The following is a 26,087-nucleotide window of genomic DNA, read 5'->3' as shown; positions in this document are numbered from 1 at the left end:
ATTTAGGGTGCCTGTCTGTTGGTTTCTCTGCTGCTTTTGGGGCGCGTTGCACTCTCGTGCAAAGTGTCCGAATTGTCCACAGTTGTAACATTCCTGGGGTTTTGGCTGTGGTGGGCTATTCCTGGCCTCATTTACCCATGCAGGGTTCTGGTGCGCTTTTCCTGGATTCATGTCTGCCTGCTCTTCCTCGGGTTTTGCAAATGCGGTTTTGCCTTGGACTGATTGCTCCCAAGTGCAGGACAATCTCTCGTTGTGGGCCTCGTCTGAGGGGTCGTAATTTGCGCAAGCTCTCTGTCCTGACTCTGTCGCATGAGAGACTAGGATTTGAGTCCATTTGGCCATATTATCCGGGGTCAAATGGGCGCGGGCTAACTCTCCGAATACCGCTGTAAAATGTATCCACAAGCGTCCAGCAAACACTGTGGGGTGCTCTGTCTTCTTTTGCCTCCACTTCTACGGGGTCTCCTCTTGTTATAGCCGATCGCATCTCGGATCGCTGTGTGCATCTCTTGGAGTGTGCCTCCTCCTACATTCTGTAGGTCTGGAAGGGCTGCCACGACTGAAGTGTCGAGGCTTAAAACTGTGAGCTTCACTTGCTCCTTTTCGTCCAGGCCATACATGGTAGCCTGTTGTTTTACTCTAGCGAAAAACTGGTGGGGGTCTGATGTGGGAAGGAACGGTGTAATCTTTCCACACGCGTCCCGTAATTGGGTCACAGTTAACGGGGTTGTATACAGGAAATCTGCGTTTCCTTCTGCTGCGGCCCTGCGGTGTGTGGTTACAGGGTTCATGGGGGTGTGTTCTGCCTGTTCAGTCGGGGGTTGGGCTACTTTTCTCTTTTGGGGGTTTTTCTTGCGTACATGCCCCATGTACGTATCTGTGGGCAGTCTTTGCTAGATAGCAGCCATGGAATCTCCTCCATCTACTTCAGGGTGCAGACAGGCCATTGTTTAATGTCTCATCTGAAAGACGGCATCTCTGACAGCTCAGCACACCCTCAGTATGGCTCGGGTATTTTAGCATGGACTCGAATGTTCAGGTTTCTGGAGTGGGGAGCAAACCCAATCTTCTGGCTCAAAGACAAAACACAATAAAGTCATTGTTGGTGAACATTTCAGTTCAATGATTTCTGATGAAAGGTCTTTGACCTGCAACGTTAATCTGCTTCTCTCACCACAGATACTGACTGGGTGTTTCCAGCATTTTCTGTTTTTGTTTCAGATTTCGAGCACCCGCGGTATTTTGCTTTTGTCTTTGTTGGTGAATATTGTCAATCTTGCTAGGTGCATATCCAGGAATCTAGATCATATTGTATTATTGATACTCAATGGAAAACAATTCATCAAGATGCTGCTTCTTTACACATTCTCTTTCCTTTTTCCAGTGGGAATTCCTGAGATCTTACACTGGTGAGTCACAAATGTTTTTATAATTTATCAAGATTTCACACTGAAGATATTGATGACTCTAAAGGATGTCAAGGCAGGGTCCAGAGGAGTTTAGCCAGCATGGTACCAGGGGTGAAAGACCTCAGTTACAAAGAGTGATGAGAAAAACTGGAATGAGAAACTCAGGACGGTTTAAACTAGTGTGGCAGGTGGGTGGGAACCAGAGCAGTCGGTCAGAAGTTGCAGATGAAGTAACTGAGGGGGAAATAGAGAATAAGGCCAGTGAGACGAAGAAGAAGAGCAGGCAGGGAGAAGTTGCTGAACACAGTGAGACTGGGAATCTGAACTGCATTTGTTTCAACATGAGATGTGCAACAGTAAGAGTTTGGATTGGTACTTGGAACTATGATGCTGTTGCCATCACAGAGACTTGGTTGAGGGAGGGACAGGATTGACAGCTAAACGTTCCAGGATTTAGATGCAACAGGCTGAATAGAGGGGGATGTAAAAGGGTGGAGGAGTTGCACTACTGGTTAAGAAGAATACAACAGCTGTATTAAGGGAGGACACCTCAGAGGCCCATGCAGCAAGACAATATGGGGAGAGCTCAGGAATAGGAAGGGTGCAGTCACAATGTTGGGGGTTTTACGACAGGCCTGCCAAAGGCCAATAGGAGATAAATGAACAGATATGTAGGCAGATGTTGGAAAAATGTAAGCGCAACAGGGTTGTTGTGCTGGGTGATTTTAACTTCTTCTATATTGACTGGGACTCACTTAGTGAGTTTGTAAGGAGCATCCAGGAGGGTTTCTTGAGACAATATGTAGAGAGTCCTACTAGGGAAGGGGCTGCACTGGACCTGGTATTGGGGAATGCACCCGGCCAGGAAGTCGGGGTTTCAGTAGGAGAGCATTGTGGGAACAGTGACCATAATTCCGTAAATTTTAAGGGAGTGTTGGATAAGAGCAGCCCTCGGGTAACGGTGCTAAATTCTGGAAAGGCTAATTACAACAATATTAGGCAGGAACTGAAACATTTAGATTGGAGGCAGCCGTTTGAGGGTAAATCAACATCTGACATGTGGGAGTCCTTCAAATGTTAGTTGATTAGAATTCAGGACTGGCATGTTCCTGTGACGATGAAGGATAATTATGGCACGTTTTGGGAACCTTGGATAATGAGGGATATTGGGAGCCAGCCAAAAAGAAAAATGAAGCATTCATAAGGTCGAGAAAGCTGAAAACAGACAAAGCCTTTAAAGAATATAAAGGAAGTTGGAAGGAACTTAAGCAAGGAGTCAGGAAGGCTAAAAGGGGTCATGAAAAGTCTTTCGTAAACAGGATTAAGGAGAATCCCAAGGCATTTTCTACATTAATAACGAGCAAGAGGGTAGCCAGGGAAAGGGTTGGACCACTCATTGGGTACATTGCACCCAATACCATCAACTTTAATTTTGCTCACTAATCTCTTGTATGGGATCTTCTCAAAAGAACTTTTGAAAGTCCAGATACACAACATCCATGGTTCACCCTTGACCACTCTACTGGTCACATCCTCAAAAAAGTCCAGAAGATTTGTCAAGCATGATTTCCCTTTAGTGAATCCATGCTGACTTGGACCGATCCTGTCCCCACTTTCTAAATGCTCAGTTATTTCAACCTTAACGATTGACGTATTTTCCCCGCCACAGACGTCAGGCTAACCGGTCTATAATTCCCCGTTTTCTCTCTCTCTCCCCAATCCATTGGAACTCTTTCAGAGTCTATAGAATGCTGGAAAATTATCACCAATGCATCCACTATTCTCAGGCCACTTCCTTAAGTACTCTGGGATGCAGAACACAGGCCCTCGGACTTATCGGGATTTAATCCCCAATGCAATTTCCTGACTAATAAGCATTTCCTTCAGTTCCTCCTTCATGCTAGATCCTCTGTCCCTGAGTATTTCCAGAATGTTAGTGAAGACAGATCCAAAGTGGTTAGCACTGTTGCTTCACAGCACCAGGGTCGCAGGTTCGATTCCTAGCTTGGTGGAGTCTGCACATTCTCCCTGTGTCTGCGTGGGTTTCCTACGGGTATTCCAGTTTCCTCCCACAAGTCCCAAAAGACGTGCTGTTCGGTAATTTGGACATTCTGAAATCTCCCTCTGTGTACCTGCACAGGTGCCGGAATGTGGCGACTAGGCGCTTTTCACAGTAACTTCATTGCAGTTAATGTAAGCCTACTTGTGACAATAAAGATTATGATATTATATTAAGTATTAGTTCAACTAGGAAGGGCTAAGTTTTGGGTATTCTAAAAGGCATTAAGGTGGACAAATCCCCAGGTCCGGATGGGATCTATCCCAGGTTACTGAGGGAAGCGAGGGACGAAATATCTGGGACTTTAACAGATATCTTTGCAGCATCCTTGAGCATGGGTGAGGTCCCGGAGGACTGGAGAATTGCTAATGATGTCCCTTTGTTTAAGAAGGGTAGCAGGGATAATCCAGGGAATTATAGACCTGTGAGCTTGACGTCAGTGGTAGGCAAACTGTTGGAGAAGATACTGAGGGATAGGATCTATTCACATTTGGAAGAAAATAGACTTATCAGTGATAGGCAGCATGGTTTTGTGCAGGGAAGGTCATGTCTTACAAACCTAATAGAATTCTTTGAGGAAGTGACAAAGTTAACTGATGAGGGAAGGGCTGTAGATGTCAAGTACATGGACTTCAGTAAGGCATTTGATAAAGTTTCCCATGGTAAGTTGATGGAAAAAGTGAAGTCGTATGGGGTTCAGGGTGTACTAGCTAGATGGATAAAGAACTGGCTGGGCAACAGAAGACAGAGAGTAGTGGTGGAAGGGAGTGTCTCAAAATGGAGAAGGGTGACTAGTGGTGTTCCACAGGGATCCATGCTTGGGCCACTGTTGTTTGTGATATACATAAATGATCTGGACGAAGGTGGTCTGATTAGCAAGTTTGCAGATGATACTAAGATTGGTGGAGTTGCAGATACCGAGGAGGACTGTCAGAGAATACAGCAAAATATAGATAGATTGGAGAGTTGGGCAGAGAAATGGCAGATGGAGTTCAATCCAGACAAATGCGAGGTGATGCATTTTGGAAGATCTAATTCAAGAGCGGACTATACGGTCAATGGAAGAGTCCTGGGGAAAATTGATGTACAGAGAGATCTGGGAGTTCAGGTCTACTGTACCCTGAAGGTGGCAACGCAGGTCGATAGAGTGGTCAAGAAGGCATACAGCATGCTTGCCTTCATCGGACGGGATATTGAGTACAAGAGTCGGCAGGTCATGTTACAGTTGAATAGGGCTTTGGTTAGGCCACATTTGGAATACTGCGTGCAGTTCTGGTCGCCACATTACCAGAAGGATGTGGATGCTATAGAGAGGGTGCATAGAACATAGAACATAGAACGATACAGCGCAGTACAGGCCCTTCGACCCACGATGTTGCACCGAAACAAAAGCCATCTAACCTACACTATGCCATTATCATCCATATGTTTATCCAATAAACTTTTAAATGCCCTCAATGTTGGCGCGTTCACTACTGTTGCAGGTAGGGCATTCCACGGCCTCACTACTCTTTGCGTAAAGAACCTACCTCTGACCTCTGTCCTATATCTATTACCCCTCAGTTTAAAGCTATGTCCCCTCGTGCCAGCCATTTCCATCCACGGGAGAAGGCTCTCACTGTCCACCCTATCTAACCCCCTGGTCATTTTGTATGCCTCTATTAAGTCTCCTCTTAACCTTCTTCTCTCCAACGAAAACAACCTCAAGTCCATCAGCCTTTCCTCATAAGATTTTCCCTCCATACCAGGCAACATCCTGGTAAATCTCCTCTGCACCCGCTCCAAAGCCTCCACGTCCTTCCGATAATGCGGTGACCAGAACTGTACGCAATACTCCAAATGCAGCCGCACCAGAGTTTTCTACAGCTGCAACATGGCCTCCCGACTCCGGAACTCAATCCCTCTACCAATAAAGGCCAACACTCCATAGGCCTTCTTCACAACCCTATCAACCTGGGTGGCAACTTTCAGGGATCGATGTACATGGACACCAAGATCCCTCTGCTCATCATCATGCAGAGGAGGTTCACCAGGATGTTGCCTGGTATGGAGGGTGCTAGCTATGAAGAAAGGTTGAGTAGATTAGGATTGTTTTCGTTTGAAAGATGGAGGTTGAGGGGGGACCTGATTGAGGTCTACAAAATTATGAGAGGTGTGGACAGGGTGGATAGCAACAAGTTTTTTCCAAGAGTGGGGGTGTCAATTACAAGGGGTCACGATCTCAAGGTGAGAGGGGGAAAGTTTAAGGGAGATGTGCGTGGAAAGTTTTTTACGCAGAGGGTGGTGGGTGCCTGGAACGCTTTGCCAGCGGAGGTGGCATTAGGGGCTTGGATGGAGAGAAATTGTTGAGTGCATTCAGGAGGAACTTCTCAATCAGTATGTGGATGGCCCGACGAGAGAGGGGGCAAAACCTGACCTCCTTTTGGGGAATAAGGAAGGACAGGCGGCCTGGTTTTAAGATAGGGATGGAGAATGATAGGTCCTAAATTAATATTTCTCATCGGTATTTACTGTTGAGAAAGACATGGATGTTCAGGAATTTGGGGAAATAAATAGTGATGTCTTCAGGAGTGTACATATTACAGAGCAAGAGGGGCTGGAAGTATTAAAGCGCATCAAGGTAGATAAATCCTCAGGACCCGATGAAATGCGAGTGGAAAATCATGTCTCACGAATTTGATTGAGTTTTTTGAAGGGGTACCCAAGAAGGTAGATGAGAGCCATGCAGTTGACGTTGTCGACATGGACTTTAGCGAGGCCTTTGACAAGGTATCGCATGGTAGGTTAAGTCTCACGGGATCCAGGGTGAGGTAGCCAATTGGATACAAAATTGGCTTGACGGCCGAAGCCAAAGGGTGGTTATCGAGGTTTTTATTTCAAACTGGAGGCCAGTTGTGACCAGGGTGCGCCTCTGTCCACTGTTGTTTGTTATTTATATTAATGATTTGGATGAGAATTTAGGAGGCATGGTCAGTAAGTTTGCAGATAACATCAAGATTGGTGGAGTAGTGGACAGTGAAGAATGTTCTCTAGGATGGCAATGGGATCTTGATCAATGGCCAGTGGGCCAATGAATGGCAGATGGAGTTCAATTTAGATAAATATGAGGTGATGCATTTTGGTACTTCGAATCGGGGTAGGACCTACTCAGTTAATAGTGGGGAGTTGGGGAGAGTTGTAGAACAAAGAGATCTAGGAGTACAGGTTCATAGCTCCTTGAAAGTGGAGTCACATGTGGATAGGGTGGTGAAGGCGACATTCAGCATGCTTGGATTCATTCTTCAGAGCATTGAATACAGTAATTGGAATGCCTTGTTGAAGTTGTACAAGACATTAGTAAGGACACACTTGGAATACTGTGTACAGTTCCTGTCACCCTATTGTAGAGAGGATATTATTAAACTAGAACGTGTGCAGAAAAGATTTACTAGGATGCTACCGGGATTTGATGATCTGAGTTATAAGGAGAGGCTGGATAGACTGGGACTTTTTCCCCTGCAGCGTAGGAGGCTTAGGGGTCATCTTATTGAGGTCTACAAAATAATGAGGGGCATAGATAAGGTAGTCAACACCTTTCCCAAAGGTCAGGGTGTCTAAAACTAGAGGATATAGATTTATGGTAAGAGGGAAGAGATATAAAAGTGTCCAGAGGGGCAATTTTCTCACACTGAGGGTGGTGAGTGCCTGGAACGAGCTGCCAGAGGCAGTCGTCGAGACGGGTACAATATTTTGTCTTTCAAAAAGCATTCAGACAATTATATGGGTAAGATGGGTATTGAGGGATATGGGCTAAATGCGGGCAATTGGGACTAGCTTTGTGGTAAAACCTTGGCGACATGGACAAGTGAGGCCGAAGGGCCTGTTTCCATGCTGTAAACCTCTACATCTATAGAAGGTTTTGCAGTCTGATTTTATGTTTTCTGCAAGCTTACATACATAGATATATAGAAGATAGCAGCAGGTGGAGGCCTTTTGGCCCTTCAATCCTGCTCCACCATTCATCACAGTCATGCTGATCATCCAACTCAATAACCCAATCCTGCTTTCTCCCCGTAGCCTTTGATCCCATTCTCCCCAAGTGCTTTATCCAGCCGCCTCTTGACTATATTCAATGTTTTACCGTCAACTACTTCCTGTGGTAATGAATTCCACAGGCGCACCACTCTTTGGGTGAAGAAATGTCTCCTCATCTCTGTCCAAGATTATTTACTCTGAATCCTCAGACTATGACCCCTGGTTCTGGACACACCCATCATTGATAACATCTTCCCTGCATCTACTCTGTCTAGTCCTGTTAGAATTTTGTAAGTCTCTATTGTAGCGATCTGCATATCTGTGTATATATACAAGGGGTCAATATAAATGCACTACAACTAAGCAATCACTAGAGGGAGCACAGGAGATGTATAAATACAGACAGACAGGAAGTCAGAGAGACTCTTCACAGGAACGGCAGCTGGTGAGCAGAACACAGGCAGGCAGCTCAGATGTAACATAGTATACGAAACAAGGTAGGGGAACTCGCAGCATGGGTTGGTACCTGGGACTTCGATGTTGTGGCCATTTCGGAGACATGGATAGAGCAGGGACAGGAATGGATGTTGCAGGTTCCGGGGTTTAGGTGTTTTAGTAAGATCAGAGAAGGAGGCAAAAGAGGGGGAGGTGTGGCGCTGCTAGTCAAGTATTACGATGGCGGAGAGGATGCTAGATGGGGACTCTTCTTCCGAGGTAGTATGGGCTCAAGTTAGAAACAGGAAAGGAGAGGTCACCCTGTTGGGAGTTTTTTATAGGCCTCCTAATAGTTCTAGGGATGTAGAGGAAAGGATGGCGAAGATGATTCTGGATATGAGCGAAAGTAACAGGGTAGTTATTATGGGAGACTTTAACTTTCCAAATATTGACTGGAAAAGATATAGTTCAAGTACAATAGATGGGTCGTTTTTTGTACAGTGTGTGCAGGAGGGTTTCCTGAAACAATATGTTGACAGGCCAACAAGAGGCAAGGCCACATTGGATTTGGTTTTGGGTAATGAACCAGGCCAGGTGTTGGATTTGGAGGTAGGAGAGCACTTTGGGGACAGTGACCACAATTCGGTGACGTTTACATTAATGATGGAAAGGGATAAGTATACACCGCAGGGCAAGAGTTATAGCTGGGGGAAGGGCAATTATGATGCCATTAGACGTGACTTGGGGGGGATAAGGTGGAGAAGTAGGCTGCAAGTGTTGGGCACACTGGATAAGTGGGGCTTGTTCAAGGATCAGCTACTGCGTGTTCTTGATAAGTATGTACCGGTCAGACAGGGAGGAAGGCGTCGAGCGAGGGAACCGTGGTTTACCAAGGAAGTGGAATCTCTTGTTAAGAGGAAGAAGGAGGCCTATGTGAAGATGAAGTGTGAAGTTTCGGTTGGGGCGATGGATAGTTACAAGGTAGCGAGGAAGGATCTAAAGAGAGAGCTAAGACGAGCAAGGAGGGGACATGAGAAGTATTTGGCAGGAAGGATCAAGGAAAACCCAAAAGCTTTCTATAGGTATGTCAGGAATAAGCGAATGACTAGGGAAAGAGTAGGACCAGTCAAGGACAGGGATGGGAAATTGTGTGTGGAGTCTGAAGAGATAGGCGAGATACTAAATGAATATTTTTCGTCAGTATTCACTCAGGAAAAAGATAATGTTGTGGAGGAGAATGCTGAGCCCCAGGCTAATAGAATAGATGGCATTGAGGTACGTAGGGAAGAGGTGTTGGCAATTCTGGACAGGCTGAAAATAGATAAGTCCCCGGGACCTTATGGGATTTATCCAAGGATTCTCTGGGAGGCCAGGGAAGAGATTGCTGGACCTTCGGCTTTGATTTTTATGTCATCATTGGCTACAGGAATAGTGCCAGAGGACTGGAGGACAGCAAATGTGGTCCCTTTGTTCAAAAAGGGGAGCAGAGACAACCCCGGCAACTATAGACTGGTGAGCCTCACGTCTGTAGTGGGTAAAGTCTTGAAGGGGATTATAAGAGACAAGATTTATAATCATCTAGATAGGAATAATATGATCAGGATAGTCAGCATGGCTTTGTGAAGGGTAGGTCATGCCTCACAAACCTTATTGAGTTCTTTGAGAAGGTGACTGAACAGGTAGACGAGGGTAGAGCAGTTGATGTGGTGTATATGGATTTCAGCAAAGCGTTTGATAAGGTTCCCCACGGTAGGCTATTGCAAAAAATACGGAGGCTGGGGATTGAGGGTGATTTAGAGATGTGGATCAGAAATTGGCTAGCTGAAAAAAGACAGAGGGTAGTGGTTGATGGGAAATGTTCAGAATGGAGTACAGTCACAAGTGGAGTACCACAAGGATCTGTTCTGGGGCTGTTGCTGTTTGTCATTTTTATCAATGACCTAGAGGAAGGCGCAGAAGGGTGGGTGAGTAAATTTGCAGACGATACTAAAGTCGGTGGTGTTGTCGATAGTGTGGAAGGATGTAGCAGGTTACAGAGGGATATAGATAAGCTGCAGAGCTGGGCTGAGAGGTGGCAAATGGAGTTTAATGTAGAGAAGTGTGAGGTGATTCACTTTGGAAGGAATAACAGGAATGCGGAATATTTGGCTAATGGTAAAGTTCTTGAAAGTGTGGATGAGCAGAGGGATCTAGGTGTCCATGTACATAGATCCCTGAAAGTTGCCACCCAGGTTGATAGGGTTGTGAAGAAGGTCTATGGAGTGTTGGCCTTTATTGGTAGAGGGATTGAGTTCCGGAGTCAGGAGGTCATGTTGCAGCTGTACAGAACTCTGGTACGGCCGCATTTGGAGTATTGCGTACAGTTCTGGTCACCGCATTATAGGAAGGACGTGGAGGCTTTGGAGCGGTGCAGAGGAGATTTACCAGGATGTTGCCTGGTATGGAGGGAAAATCTTATGAGGAAAGGCTGATGGACTTGAGGTTGTTTTTGTTGGAGAGAAGAAGGTTAAGAGGAGACTTAATAGAGGCATACAAAATGATCAGGGGGTTGGATAGGGTGGACAGTGAGAGCCTTCTCCCGCGGATGGATATGGCTGGCACGAGGGGACATAACTTTAAACTGAGGGGTAATAGATATAGGACAGAGGTCAGAGGTAGGTTCTTTACGCAAAGAGTAGTGAGGCCGTGGAATGCCCTACCTGCTACAGTAGTGAACTCGCCAACATTGAGGGCATTTAAAAGTTTATTGGATAAACATATGGATGATAATGGCATAGTGTAGGTTAGATGGCTTTTGTTTCGGTGCAACATCGTGGGCCGAAGGGCCTGTACTGCGCTGCATTGTTAAAAAATAAAAATAAAAAAATAAGTGCCGGGAAGAGAACAAACTCACACAATAAAGCATCTACTTCAACTGTAAGACTACGTGCTTTATTCAGACACGAGGAATAATACGTGGTACTAGGAGACTTCCGAACGCATACTAGAAGATTACACAAGATGCAGACAACTAAAGGTTGAAATGACAAGAAAACTCGTACGTGGGGAGAATTCACTGATTCAATGAAACTCGTTGGAACTCCACTGCAGCTGAAAACAACAGGTAATTTAAGGCATAGATGGAAAAGTTTTAAACAAATGTTAGGAATATATATCATAGCTAATGATTTGAGCACGGCCTCAGAAGGAATGAAAATAGCACTGCTGCTAGCAGGACAGGAAGCTAGAGAAATCTATAACTGCTTTAAATATTTGAAAAGTGAAGACAACTCCAAATTGGAGTAATACTCAAAAAATTTGAAGATCTCGGCAGAACATCGATGACCGAAGGGCCTGTACTGTGCTGTACTGTTGTATCACTGTAACTCTCACACCAGTAACAATGCTGCTTTAAGACATTTAATGCTCGGAGACCAAATTGCACAGGTGATGAGTGATGCGAAACTCAAACAATCATTACCAGAACAGAAAGGTTCAACACTGGAAATCGCGATTGAAAAGTGCAGATCGAAAGGAGAAAAACCACATTAACTTTTTAACAAGATAAAACACTGAAATCCATGTTAAAATGGCATCTGAACACATTTTAAACAGCCCGGAAAAAAAAAGAAGTAAATCTGTTTCTGCTTCTGGCAGGAAACCGCAGCCGCGCATGCGCAGTTGAAAATAGCCGGTTTGTGCGAAGACCGTGCTGTGCATGCGCAATTGCAAAAAGACGTTTTGGACGCAGATTATTGAACAAAATGAAGTGCACAGTTCGAGGAGGGATCTGCACATGTGCCAGCCGCGCATGCGCAGTTTAGAAAAAAAGCGCACAGTTAAGAAAAATCGATTTACGCATACGCAGTTAATTCCTACGCTTTATGTCACGAGCGTCATGACTTCAGAAGACTCAGACCATAACCACTTAAAGGGGAAATGCCCGAAAATCACAAACAAGACTCTTAAAGGCACTAAACCAACAAATTCAACCTCAAAAGGTACAACAATGCCTGAACATCTACCAGCAGTTGAACATAACTTTCACAACACCCTGGAACAAGCAGTTTGCACAACCCAAAGTGAAGAGCGCAATGTTAAATCTGAAACCAAAGAAGATGATTTGTTCATTGAACATGAAGAGCACAATAACACATCCGAAACAAAAAAAGATTTGTTTATCGAAAAATACTACTCAGACATTTCTGAGTTGTTCGGATATGCTAATCATAGCATCAGCGACACAGTTGAAAAGTTCAACACAACTCTACTCATGGTAGATGAATCCAATACCATGATGCAATGGCAGATTGTTGATAAATTGGGTGACAGCAACCAGTCAAATACCCAAGAAGAACACGACGCCACACAGAGAGTACTGGCCCACTCCATTGAGAGAGCATAGATCAACTCCACAGAGAGAGCAACACAAACCTGCACAGAGAGCTCGTTGACAGACTCCAAAATGGAAGCAACTAAAATCTCCATAGTGAAATCCATGCATGAACAAGACCATGAAGGTCTACCCACCGTATCCGAGCAACCAGAAGCAGACTATGAAAGTCTACCAAGCTCACGTGAACAAGAAGACAAGTGACAATGTGAGCACAATCGACATACAAGACGTGCAAGATCACAGCGAGACTGACAGATCTCAGCTCGTCTCTACACTCAACAATCAAAGTAAAACTACTCACGAGTCCAGAGAGACCACGTCAATTGAAACCTCACCCACTCTAAACTATCCATAAGAAAATTAAATTGTGAAGATTTTGACTCCAGAAGAGGAGCACCAAGAAACCAAAGGTGATTCAAATGAACCAGAAATGACTCTAGAAGAGGAGCACCAAGGGAGCAAAGAAGAGGAATCAAATCCACCACAACTGACTGATGTCACCAAGATCAATGCAACATCAGATCATTCTCATAATCCTCAAGAAGAAACACTCAATGAAACATCAGATACCACAAAGGACACTGACACCAATAACTTTGAGAATGACTCAAATTATCCACACGGAACAGTCATTCAGCACAACAACAACAAAAACCACAAGAAGCACAACAGAAACAAGAACAACACCAGCAACAACAAAAACAAGAAGCATAACAAGCACAACAACTACCAGAACAAAAACAAGAAGCATAACAAAGACAACAACAGCAACAACAAGCATGACAAAAACAACAAGAACAAAAACAACAAAAACAGAAACAAGTATGACAAAAACAAAAACAAGAACAACAATGAAAACAACAAAGACAGAAACAACAACAATAAAACAATGACCTATACAACATGCGACAACTCTGCACATGAAGGACAATGCAACAGCACACTCCAAAACAATGACCAGAGTACACACACACCATGGCATGACAATGAATCTCACAAATTCACATTTGCTCCAGAACAAACAAGCACACCAGCTTTTAAGGCAGATGATACACTAAATCGATATCACAAGCACAGAAAAAAGTCTACGTCAGTCAACATCAGTGGTTCGACCATTCGAGCACCTCGTGATGACTTGTTGGTTACTTAAAAACAAGAACACTGACGACATTCACAAATAAATTGTTAATGGCCAGGGTTTAGAGAACCCCAAAGTGTATCATGGAGTTCACCTGACCCACAACTTTTAATAGATTGTGGTATGGGGAGCTCACTCTACAGGTGTGGTACAGCAGAAATGGAAAAGTATTTTTTCAAGCAAAACAATGTTTATTCTATGAACTCAAGTTAACCTTTTTAAAACATAGTGAACATCTTAGCAGCCATTAATTCAAATACAACCCCCAAAGTATACAACACTCGGTAATCCTTTCAGCTTTCCTTTTAACATCCATATGACTTAAAAACACCTTTTAACAGAAGCACATGAGGTTTACATTCACTACTGAGAACATTTGTAATTCTGAATTCACCAAATGATTAAGAGATAGTCTTTTGATGGCAGAGAGAACAGCAGTACACCTGCTTGGTCTGGCATCAGGTCCAACACTGAAAACAAAACTAAAACACACCCTGCAGCCTGCTGAAAAATAAAAGTAAAAGGCTGACAGACAGCCCAGCTCCACCCACTCTCTGACATCACTGCAGTAATAAACATCCATTTCTTAAAGGTACTCTCACTACAGATATTTATATGCACACCCATTTATAAACACACATTTCTTAAAGGTACTCTCACATGACAACTCCCCCAAGAAAAAAAAAAAAACCATCAACTTCAAGATGGTTTAATTTTTCACCTTTTCACTATCCTTTAAGAAATACACACAGTAAATATACTTTTTCGTTTCAGAAAACAACACACGCAAACAGGTATAGTAAGATAGTCCCATTTTTTGTTGTTGTTCTTCTTCCAACTGAAATCCTTCTCGATTGACAGTCTGTTTGAACAAGAAGGTCTCTGCACGATCTGTCCATTTCTCTATGCCTCGGCATGTCAATTTAAAGTCAGATACTGTAGTTCAATCTGATCACACAGTCCCTTGTAATTCTTCAACACAGGAGCATTGGTTATCACAGCTTTCTGGCAGTCAAATGCCTGGTGAAACTCTGCTGTCCATTGGAATTTTCGACGTTTCTTCAGCAAGTCCATCAGTGGAGCAATCATGCTACAAAACTTTCACACAAATGTTCGATCAAATCCACTCATGCCAAGAAATCGCATTATTTCCCTTCGTCTTGACGGTATCGGAAACTCCTCAAGGAAAGTGACGTGGGCTTTTCCAAATTCACCTTTGGCTAGGTTTATCACCAAACCTGCCTCCTGAAGTCGATCGAATAATTCCATCAGATGCTTTAAATGTTCTTTCCATGTCTGACTGAAAATGACCAGATCGTCGATGTATACCGCACAATTGGGTAATCCTGAAACAACTTTGTGAGTTAACTGTTGAAATGTGGCTGGGGCGTTTTTCATGACAAATGGCATAATTCTGAATTGGTATATACCATCTGGAGTCACAAAAACTGAAATCTCCTTCGCCCTTTCAGATAAAGGTACCTGCCAGTAACCTTTAAGTAAATCCTGTTTGGAAATAAAAGCTGATTGTCCCACTTTCTCAATGCAATCCTCCAAACGTGGGATAGGATAAGAGTCCATTCTTGTAACTGCATTAACCTTTCTATAGTCCACACACAACCATTGGGTACCGTCTGGTTTAGGTACCATCACTATGGGTGAGCTCCATTGGCTGCAACCCACTTCAATTATGCCATTTTTAAGCATATTCTCAATCTCTTTGTTAACCTGTGCCAATTGTAAAGGGTTAAGTCTATGTTGTTTGGTTGGAACAGCATCTCCCACATCCACATATAGCCATTTAGTACTTCCCAATTTATCGCTACAAACTTGCCTATGTGATATCAATAACTCTTTCAGGTCAATTTGTTTTTCCTCTGGAAGGTAAGTCAACAATGTATTGCAATTTTTAAAGAACATCCTCGTTTCCCAATTTAATTTGAGGTATGTCAAATTCACAGTCATCTGGATTTGGTTCATCATTTTGAGTGAGAATCATTAAAACCTCCTCCTTTTTCTCTCCTTCCCTTTGAAAGTACCTTTTAAGCATATTCACATGACACACTCAGTGAGTCTTCCTTCTATCTGGTGTTTTTCCCACATAATTCACCTCACTTAATTGGCAATGGTGCTTAGAGCGTCAAGGGGTTGGCAGGGGATAGTACGAGGGGGCCTGTGGAGAATAGAGTCTCGCTATATGCGGACGATCTGTTGCTCTTCATATCGGACCCATTGGAAAGTATTGGTGTCATCATGTCATCATTGATGGAATTCGGGCGATTCTCTGGGTATACCACATAAGTTAAACATGGGGAAGAGTGAGGTCTTTTTGACCCAGGCGAGGGGGCAGGAGAGGAGGTTGGGTGAGCTGGCGTTTAAGGTGGTGGGGGCAAGTTTCAGGTATCTGGGCAAGTTTCAGGTATCCCCTCATCAGATGTTGAGGGGATGGGAGCAATTACATAAACTGAATTTGGTCCGGTTGGTGGAGCAAATGAAAGGTGATTTTAAGAGGTGGGACATGCTCCCATTGTCATTGGCAGGGCAAGTGCAGTCCGTGAAGATGACAGTACTCACAAGATTTCTATTCATGTTCCAGACCGTGCGATTTTTATTTCAAAGGCCTTCTTTAGAAAGATCAATACATTGATCTTGTGGTTTGCATGGGCAGGGAAAGCCCCTTGGGCGAAGGTGCTGTTGGAGCGGGGACGTGAGGGGGCGGGTAGGCCTTGCCAAACTTAATGAACTATTATTGAGCGACAAATATAGCCATGGTAAGGAAGTGGGTAGTGGGGGAGGGGTCGGTATGGGAGCGGATGGAGGCAGCCTCGTGCAAGGGCACTACTTGGGAGCACTGTTGACGACGCCTCTGTCATTCTCGACGGACAGGTACTCCACAAGTCCGGTAGTGGTGGCAGCCCTGAGGGTGTGGGGACAGCAGCAGCACCCGAGGTTGGAGGGGGGCTCGGCTTGGGCTCTGATTTGTGGGAATCACAGGCTTGTTCCAGGGGGTCTGGACACAGGGTTCTGGGGGTGGTGGCAGGCGAGGATCGAGCGGTTTGGAGCCCTGTTTGTGGGGGCAGCTTTTCGACCTTCGAGGGGTTGTTAGAGAAGTATGAACTCTCCAGTGCAAAACTATGTGAGGAAGTGCTCATGCTTACTGTTTTCAAACAAAGCTCGAGTCATTCTAGCAAAGGAAGTCTGGAGGCCAGGGAAATTTCTTGCAAATTTGCTTGAAAAGGTAGAGAGCAGATTGTTGCCAAAATTTGAGGAGTGAAGGAGAGGCCGCAGATACAAAATCAAATATTAGAATTTTAAAACAAATTTTAAGTGCCCAATTCTTTTTTTGTCAATTAAGGGGCCATTTAGCATGCCCAATTCACCTAGCCTGCACATCTTTGGGTTGCGCGGGTGAGACCCATGCAGACATTGGGAGAATGTCAAACTCCACACAGACAGTGACCCAGAGCCAGGATCAAACCCGGGTCCTCGGCGCCGTGAGGCAGCAGCGCTAACCACTGCGCCACCGTGCTAAATATTAGAAATTTAGGAGAGAGGGAAGGAGAAACACCTTCACAGACAGTTGTGAGATTGTCAACTTCCAGGGTTAGTGATTGAGATAGAAACAATCAACAGGGGGATGGGAACCGACACAGGAAGTTGGAAGGTAGTAAAACAGGGACAGAAATAAAAGGCAGTAAGGGGGAAAGTGTAAGGCAGAGAAGCCATAGTCAAAAATCAAAAAGGGCGACAGTACAAGGTACAGTGACTGAGGGGAGCTCAGTGAATAGGACCAGGAATACTAAAAGAAATAAAACGGGAAGTGAAAACATTAATGGTAAGCGACGCAGCAGGTTGTTACAGGAAGATATGGGTTCGACGACAAGGAAAATTAGGAGAAATGTTAAGAGGAAATATAACTTAGGAGAGGTTACTGATCGAGGTGTTAAGATTCAGAACAGAGGTAAAAAAGCCAACATAAGTGTACTTTACCTGAATGCCCGTAGTATTCGGAATAAGGTAAATGAGTTGATGGCGCAAATCATCGTGAATGACTATGATTTAGTGGCCATTACTGAAACATGGTTAAAGGATGGTCACGACTGGGAGTTAAATATCCGAGGGTATCAAAATTTTCGGTAGGACAGAGTGGATGGTAAGGGAGGTGGTTTGGCTCTGTTATTTAAGGATGACATCCGGGCAACGGTAAGGGATGACATCGGTGCTATGGAGGATAAGGTTGAATCCATTTGGGTGGAAATCAGGAATAGTAAGGCGAAAAAGTCACTGATAGGAGTAATCTATAGGCCACCAAATAGTAACATTATGGTGGGGCAGGCAATAAACAAAGAAATAACAGATGCATGTAGAAATGGTACATGGGGGATTTTAATCTACATGTTGATTGGTTTAACCAGGTCGGTCAAGGCAGCCTTGAGGAGGAGTTTATAGAATGTATCCGCGATAGTTTCCTAGAACAGTATGTAATGAAACCTACGAGGGAACAAGCGGTCCTAGATCTGGTTCTGAGATAGGATTGATTCAGGATCTCATAGTTAGGGATCCTCTCGGAAGGAGCGATCACAATATGTTGGAATTTAAAATACAGATGGAGGGTGAGAAGGTAAAATCAAGCACTAGTGTTTTGTGCTTAAACAAAGGAGATTACAATGGGATGAGAGAAGAACTAGCTAAGGTAGACTGGGAGCAAAGACTTTATAGTGAAACAGTTGAGGAACAGTGGAGAACCTTCCAAGTGATTTTTCACAGTGCTCAGCAAAGGTTTATACCAACAAAAAGGAAGGACGGTAAAAAGAGGGAAAATCGACCGTGGATATCTAAGGAAATAAGGGAGAATATCAAATTGAAGGAAAAAACATATAAAGTAGCAAAGATCAGTGGGAGACTAGAGGACTGGGAAATCGTTAGGGGGCAACAGAACGCTACAAGAAAAGCTATAAAGAAGAGTAAGATAGATTATGAGAGTAAACTTGCTCAGAATATAAAAACAGATAGTAAAAGTTTCTACAAATACATAAAACAAAAAAGAGTGGGGTGGTCCCGGCGGATTGGAAATTAGCAAACGTGACACCACTGTTTAAAAAAGGAGGTAGGCAGAAAGCGGGTAATTATAGGCCAGTGAACTTAACTTCGATAGTAGGGAAGATGCTGGAATCTATCATCAAGGAAGAAATAGCGAGGCATCTGGATGGAAATTGTCCCATTGGACAGACGCAGCATAGGTTTCATAAAGGGCAGGTCGTGCCTAACTAATTTAGTGGAATTTTTTGAGGACATTAACAGTGCGGTAGATAACGGGGAGCCAATGGATGTGGTATATCTGGATTTCCAGAAAGCCTTTGACAAGGTGCCACACAAAAGGTTGTTGCATAAGATAAAGATGCATGGCATTAAGGGGAAAGTAGGAGCATGGATAGAGGATTGGTTAATTAATAGAAAGCAAAGAGTGGGGATTAATGGGTGTTTCTCTGGTTGGCAATCAGTAGCTAGTGGTGTCCCTCAGGGATCAGTGTTGGGCCCACAACTGTTCACAATTTACATAGATGATTTGGAGTTGGGGACCAAGGGCAATGTTTCCAAGTTTGCAGACGACACTAAGATACGTGGTAAAGCAAAAAGTGCAGAGGATACTGGAAGTCTGCAGAAGGATTTGGATAGGCTAAGTGAATGGGCTAGGGTCTGGCACATGGAATACAATGTTGACAAATGAGAGGTTATCCATTTTGGTAGGAATAACAGCAAAAGGGATTATTATTTAAATGATAAAATATTAAAACATGCTGCTGTGCAGAGAGACCTGGGTGTGCTAGTGCATGAGTCGCAAAACATTGGTTTTCAGGTGCAACAGGTGATTAAGAAGGCAAATGGAATTTTGTCCTTCATTGCTAGAGGGATGGAGTTTAAGACTAGGGAGGTTCTGCTGCAATTGTATAAGGTGTTAGTGAGGCCACACCTGGAGTATTGTGTTCAGTTTTGGTCTCCTTACTTGAGAAAGGACGTACTGGCGCTGGAGGGTGTGCAGCGGAGATTCACTAGGTTAATCCCAGAGCTGAAGGGGTTGGATTACGAGGAGAGGTTGAGTAGACTGGGACTGTACTTGTTTGAATTTAGAAAGATGAGGGGGGATCTTATAGAAACATATAAAATTATGAAGGGAATAGATAGGATAGATGCGGGCAGGTTGTTTCCACTGGCGGGTAAAAGCAGAACTAGGGGGCATAGCCTCAAAATAAGGGGAAGTAGATTTAGGACTGAGTTTAGGGGGGACTTCTTCACCCAAAGGGTTGTGAATCTATGGAATTCCTTGCCCAGTGAAGCAGTAGAGGCTCCTTCATTAAATGTTTTTAAGATAAAGATAGATAGTTTTTTGAAGAATGAAGGGATTAAGGGTTATGGTGTTCGGGCCAGAGAGTGGAGCTGAGTCCACAAAAGATCAGCCATGATCTCATTGAATGGTGGAGCAGGCTCGAGGGGCCAGATGGCCTACTCCTGCTCCTAGTTCTTATGAAGGTTAGCTTGGCGAGAATGGAAAAAAGGCGAGTAAATATAATTCAAACTGTTAGCTCATGTGGAGCTTAATTCCAACAGGAACTGGTTGGGGCCAATGCCCTGTTCTATCTATTTCTGTAAAATAGACTGCAATCTATTTGATAATCTAATGTCACCAGAAATGCTTTGCAAACCCTCTTTCTGAACACTTTCTGCTCCCTGTTTCAGCTATGAAAAATGGATGTTTATCGTCACCTTGCTGGAATGGTGGGACCTGCTACGCTGATGTTGGTGAATACAACTGCACTTGTAGGACAGGTTATAGTGGCTGGAGCTGTGAGATTGGTAAACCCGACATAATGAGTAGTACTTTTGAAGTGGGAAGATGTTTGCACTCACTGTTGTTGATTGTTTATTTAATTGGGAGCTTTAGTGTCATTGAGATCCCAGAGGTCCATCCAAAATCCGTCATAACACAGCAACTGATATTTCTTTCTGCCTCATTGATTACTGGGTTTCTAATGGAAACTCTAGCCTTGTTCCAGATATAAAGTATTGAATATATCTACTCAACATCTTCATAATGCTCAAACCTGTTTCTCAGCACATGTCAATCCACTTCCTTTTTAAGATGGCATCTGACAACTAATAAAGTCCCTTTGCTTTTTGTTTTCCCGTCTTTGTTCTCCATTTCGGAGCTAGTATTCCCAAGCTTTGTTTTACAGTCCCACCACCTGTATTCCCAAAGTCCCATCCCACCTCACTGGCCTTCAAGCACCAATTACAAACCAAAAAAGACAATGGTCTTTGATCTCAAGGACTAACCAGAACACCAAATAAAACAGATCTTCTTTAGCTTATACATAACGTCTGACCCCCATCACTAAATTTGTTCGTATTTCTATCTTGGGCGGGATTCTCTGATCCTGAGGCTAAGTGTTGACGCCATCTGAAGCGGCGTCACGTTTCTCGACGGCGCCAACACGCCCCCAGGATCAGCAATTCTGGCCCCAACAGGGGGCCAGCACGGCGCTGGAGCGGTTCACGCCGCTCCAGCTGCTGATCCGGCCGTGGAATGGGCGCTGGGGGATGCGCGCATGCGCAGTGGGTCCGGCGCGAACCCGCGCATGCGCAGTCCCAACGGCACGATTTCTGCGCGTGCGTGGTGCCCCCTTGTCCACGCCGGCCCTGACCCAACATGGCGCAGGAGTACAGGCGCCGATGCGGAAGAAAGGAGGCCGGGAGACAGAGAGGCCGGCCTGCCAATTGGTGGGTCTCAATCGCGGGCCAGGCCACATCGGAGTACACCCCTCCCCCCAGAGGCCCGCCACCTGACCCTTCAACGCTGAGTTCCCGCCGGCTGAGAGCAAGTGTGGACGGCGCCGGCGGGACACGGCAATTCCACGGAGGCCACTCGGCCTATCACGGCCCGTGAATCGGCGGGCCGGCTGGGTAGAGCGGCCCGCAACCGGCGCCACACCAACCATGTCGGCGCCAATTCTCAATCGCGTGCTGGCATCGGGGCGATGTGGCGCAATTCGCGCCGGTCGCGGGGATTCTCCGGCCCAGCCCCTGGCTGAGAGAATCCTGCCCCTTATCTCTTCCAGTTACTCCAATCTGTTACAACACCTGGGCGGGTGCACAGTCATTTCCAGCACCACAGACCCCAGAGTCCCAACTTAAGTGAATTAGCCAGTAATTCCCATATGTTCCTGAGATCTTTGACCCTTGACTGCTCCATTGACTTATATTTGTAAGTAAAACATTGAAAAACTTTATATCTCACAAGAGAAGAGATAAACATGTAATGGTAATAATAAAACAACAGTCTGCTAATTAATTGTTCTCCTAACCCGTCCCACACTCCAGTCAGGCACAAACAAGAGAGGCACATGGTGGGGGTAGGGAAGGATCAAAATAACAGGGATTAACTGGGAATGAGAGATGGGTATCTTCCCTGCTGAGATTGAGGTCTTTGTAGGCGACAATCTTCTCAGAATGAGAGTAGTTGAAAATCATCGGTTGGTTTGGATCTTTTAGTATCTGCCTTCAATTAGACCCGTGGGCTGCATGGATTCTTGTGGAGAGTCACTTCCACTTGTACAGGCTTCCAGCAGATTGATTCTCAGTCTCACTGAGATACGATGTGTATTCCCCACATGAGTGTTTAAAGAAGTGTGTTTAAACTGCTGGCCTTGTCTGTAGCTGCTGCTGGACTGAACCTCCTTGAGTCAATCTGACTGTTGAGAAAGGTCTTTACTTTGCACGTTCAGCCAGAGACCCATCAGATCAGAGAGGTCAGGGCTTGTACTCTCCAGCTTCTTGATCAAACCAAAAATGGTCTCACTGAGAATGCTTACAAGTTCGGCTGAGGAGAAAACAGAGCCTCCAACTGGGGGTTTTGAGAGAGATCTACCCCCTTCAGGGAGAGAGATCTCAAAGCCTTCTTCAGTCTGTCCCAAAGCAAAACTAAAACCCGAGAGCCAGCCTGCCTTTCTTTGTAGAACTTTCTGGAACAGCCCACACCAATCAGCATTGAGTGTCAGATAAGACCCGGGAATCCAGAGCAGTCGATTGGCTGCAAGCTAAGTCTGGCAAAATCTGTCATCACTGATGTCAGAGCACATCCTCCTGGATTGTGGTTTTTTTTTAAATCTAAAGGTGCAGGCACCAGGAATACCCAGGTACTTAATTATAACAGCCAAAAGAACAGGAATTAAAAGGGAAACAAGGATCAGACAAGGATTTCTAAGAGGACCCTTACATAACCATTGAGGTTCATTGCTAAGACTCTCCCACATTTAACAAAGAATAAAATGCCAGTTTATCCTGTCCTCAGCCGCTGATCGACAGTAACTCCTCAGCATCACCGTTGTCTTGTTCATGAAATGTCCACAGAGTCAGACAGTGGCATTCCTGCCACAAGCAGGAAAGTGCACCGATTAATATTTATTAGTGTAACAAGTAGGCTTACATTAACACTGCAATGAAGTTACTGTGAAAATCCCCCAGTCGCTACATTCCGGTGCCTGTTATGGTATACAGAGGGAGAATTCAGAATGTTCACCCCACCTAACAGCACGTCTTTCGCCACTTGTGGGAGGAAACCGGAGCACCCGGAGAAAACCCACGCAGACACAGGGAGAATGAGCAGATTCTGCATAAATCATAACCCAAGTTTAGAATCAAACCCAGGTCTCTGGCACTGTGAAGCAACAGTGCTAACCACTGTGCTACGTGCCACCCATAAACGAGTCCCATAGCAGCCAACAGCCTCTCGATGTCAGCATTGGGAATGCTGACTATTCTTTGTTTCTCAAATGTTGCGGTCATTTCCAATGTGATTGCAGTCACATCAGCTCTTTAACCCTTCCTCCCCAGCTCACTCTCCGTCACTCCCACCTCTACCATGACACAACTAACCAATTGCAATTCTGTTTGCCTGCCCAGTGATGTGTACATTGAGGTGTCCTGGGACTGCTGTGGGATATTTGGCATGGCAAGCCCCATTCAGATTTTGGAAGATGAAGTTTGATAATCCTGTTGTGTCTAATGGAAGCTGTGATTCTACAATAACATTCTTGCACCTGGGTTCATGTTCCATATTTCACTTTATACAGCAAGTATCATTTTTTTCTTCATTAATAAAACGTGGGTGTCATTGGCTAGACCAACATTTATTGCCCATCCTAATTGGCCTTGAGAAGGTGGTGGTGATCTGCCTTCTGAACCGCTGCAGTCCATGTTATGTAGGTACACCCACAGTGCTGTTAGGGAGGGAGTTCCAAAATTATGACCCAGTGACAGTCAAGGAACGACCAATATATTTCCTCATCAGGATGGTGTGTGACTTGGAGGGAAACCTGAATACTGAAATACCAAGAACATTTCTGTGTACTTTGGAAAGGGGTGATTCTGTTTTGAACTTAAAGTCCTGATTTTGCTATGTTGAATTGCTGATACAATTTCCACAATAAATTTAAAACTAACTTTATCTTAGCAGAAAATGATAATTGTGCATCCAACCCGTGCGAGAATGGAGGATGGTGCCAGAATAGTGCCACACAGTACAAGTGTTCCTGTGAAACTGGTTATCATGGTCTAAATTGTGAACTTGGTAAAGTACCTCCAATACTGTAAATCTTGCCAGATTTGACTGATTAATAGATCACAAGTATGGAAATAAAGAAGTTCTCAGAAACTTAAGACAATTAATAGTTTCTTCTTGCAGCTGTGGTTAAAACTACTAGAAGATCTGGGAATTTAAGGTAACTCTGGGAAAATTCTGGGGTTGTGAGAGATGTGAGAGTGGAGCAACAAAAACTGATGGGCATTTGGAAACGTATCAATAGTGAAAAAAGGGCATTGCTTGTAAAAAAAAAACTGCTGGTAAAAATAATGGATGCTGGAAACAATAGTTCACATTGAAAACTAAAAAATGATGGTAAAGGATTGTAAATAGGTATTGCTAGTAAACAATAATGGGTAAACAGATAATTAGAACAAATAGTTATCGATAGTTTTGACAGTGAGAAATGGTTTATCAATCATAAAAAATGATGGGTGTTGTTGTAAAATTATGCCCAACAATGGTGAAAGTGACTGTGCAGTTTGCACTTTTTCCCCATGTCTGCATGGGTTTCCGCCGGGTGCTTTTTCCAAGGGCCAGTGCAGACTCGATGGGACGAATGGCCTCCATCACTGTCGGTTCTACGATTCTACGATGAATACTGGGGCTGAAAATTATGTATACTGATCGTAAAAACTGACACTAAACAATGCTGGGTATGGATGGTAAAAAAATGAACATTGATATAGAGCAGCACGGTAGCACAGTGGTTACCTCAGTTGCTCCACAGCTCCAGGGACCCAGGTTCGATTCCCGGTTTGAGTCACTGTCTGTGCGGACTCTGCACGTTCTCATAGTATCTGTGTGGGTTTCCTCCGGGTGCTCCGGTTTCCTCCCACAGTCCAGAGATCTGCTGGTTAGGTGGGCTGGCCATGTTAAATTGTACCTTAGTGCCCAAAAAGCTTAGGTGGGGTTACTGGATTGCGGGGATAGGGTGTAGGTGTGGGCTTCGGTAGGGTGCTCTTTCCAAAGGGCAGGTGCAGACTCGATGGGCAGAATGGCCTCCTTCTGCACTGTAGGTTCTATGTATGATAGTATGATGTAACACTGTATGATTCTATGATGAATACTAGGGCTGTACATTATAAATATTGATGGTAAAAACTGACACTAAACAATGCTGGGTATGGACAGTAAAAAAAAATGAACATTGATATAGTAATGACAGTGATGGATAATTAAAGATGATAGATATTATCTACAAACAATAGATATTTATTGTAAAACATGATGTGTATAGGCAGCAGAAAGTAATGGATATTGATTGTGTAATGACAGCACAGGAGGTGGCCATTCAACACATGGGGCCTGGGCTGGAGCTTTGATGAGCTGTCTTTAATTCTGTAACCCTGTGAGTTCCTCAAGCACCTATCCAGGACTCTTTAAATTATTTATGGCATGAGCTTGCACAGCCTTTTCCAGGTAGAATGTTCGAAACCCTGAACTCTGAAAACAAATTCTCCTTCTGTCCTGTCCAGATCAATGGTCAGTCGCCCACTGGTGGTCATTGAGAATCCTCCAGGCAGTCCATGGGTTGGTCCAAAATGCAAGTCATTAACATGCAACACCATGGCTGAGGCCATACAAGAGAACAAACCAGAACCCTCTTCCCTACCACTCATGTAACATAACCAAGACCAGCTGTCTCATGCATGGCACAAGTGACCATAAGCGCAAAGAATAATGCAGTTTTATAAGTAAGAATTGTACTCCTGTTGGTTTTGTTTGATTGATATATTAATAGTATTAAGGAGGTCTTGTGGCACAGTGGATGATGTCCCTACCTCCAACCTACCCTTTTAACACGTCTATGGCAGGCAGTAAGAATGGGATAGTCTCCTGGTCAGCCATACTTGATGAAATGAAAATCGCTTATTGTCACAAGTAGGCTTCAAATGAAGTTACTGTGAAAAGCCCCAGGTCGCCACATTCCGGCGCCTGTTCAGGGAGGCTGGTACGGGAATCGAACCGTGCTGCTGGCCTGCCTTGGTCTGCTTTAAAAGCCAGCGATTTAGCCGAGT

At 44.4% G+C, this 26,087-nt stretch overlaps 1 protein-coding gene across 5 annotated transcripts in view; it reads left to right on the top strand.

Annotated features, from left to right (window-relative positions):
- LOC140428228 (coagulation factor X-like) overlaps window positions 1-26,087 on the top strand; it is a 306,854-nt gene that overhangs the window by 213,123 nt on the left and 67,644 nt on the right. The window contains exons 3-5 of one of the 5 annotated variants that reach the window (XM_072514474.1): window positions 1,385-1,409; window positions 20,166-20,228; window positions 23,941-24,054. In XM_072514474.1, the coding sequence (XP_072370575.1) occupies window positions 1,385-1,409; window positions 20,166-20,228; window positions 23,941-24,054 (202 nt within the window). Of the gene's footprint in view, window positions 1-1,384; window positions 1,410-20,165; window positions 20,283-23,937; window positions 24,055-26,087 lie in introns of all 5 variants that reach the window. The other 4 variants (XM_072514473.1, XM_072514472.1, XM_072514470.1 and 1 more) reach the window with 4 other exon arrangements.

Source organism: Scyliorhinus torazame, chromosome 8 (genome assembly GCF_047496885.1).
Source record: "Scyliorhinus torazame isolate Kashiwa2021f chromosome 8, sScyTor2.1, whole genome shotgun sequence".
NCBI lineage: Eukaryota > Metazoa > Chordata > Chondrichthyes > Carcharhiniformes > Scyliorhinidae > Scyliorhinus > Scyliorhinus torazame.
Note: the sequence above shows the minus strand (reverse complement) of the source record. Positions and strands in the feature narration are given on the sequence as shown.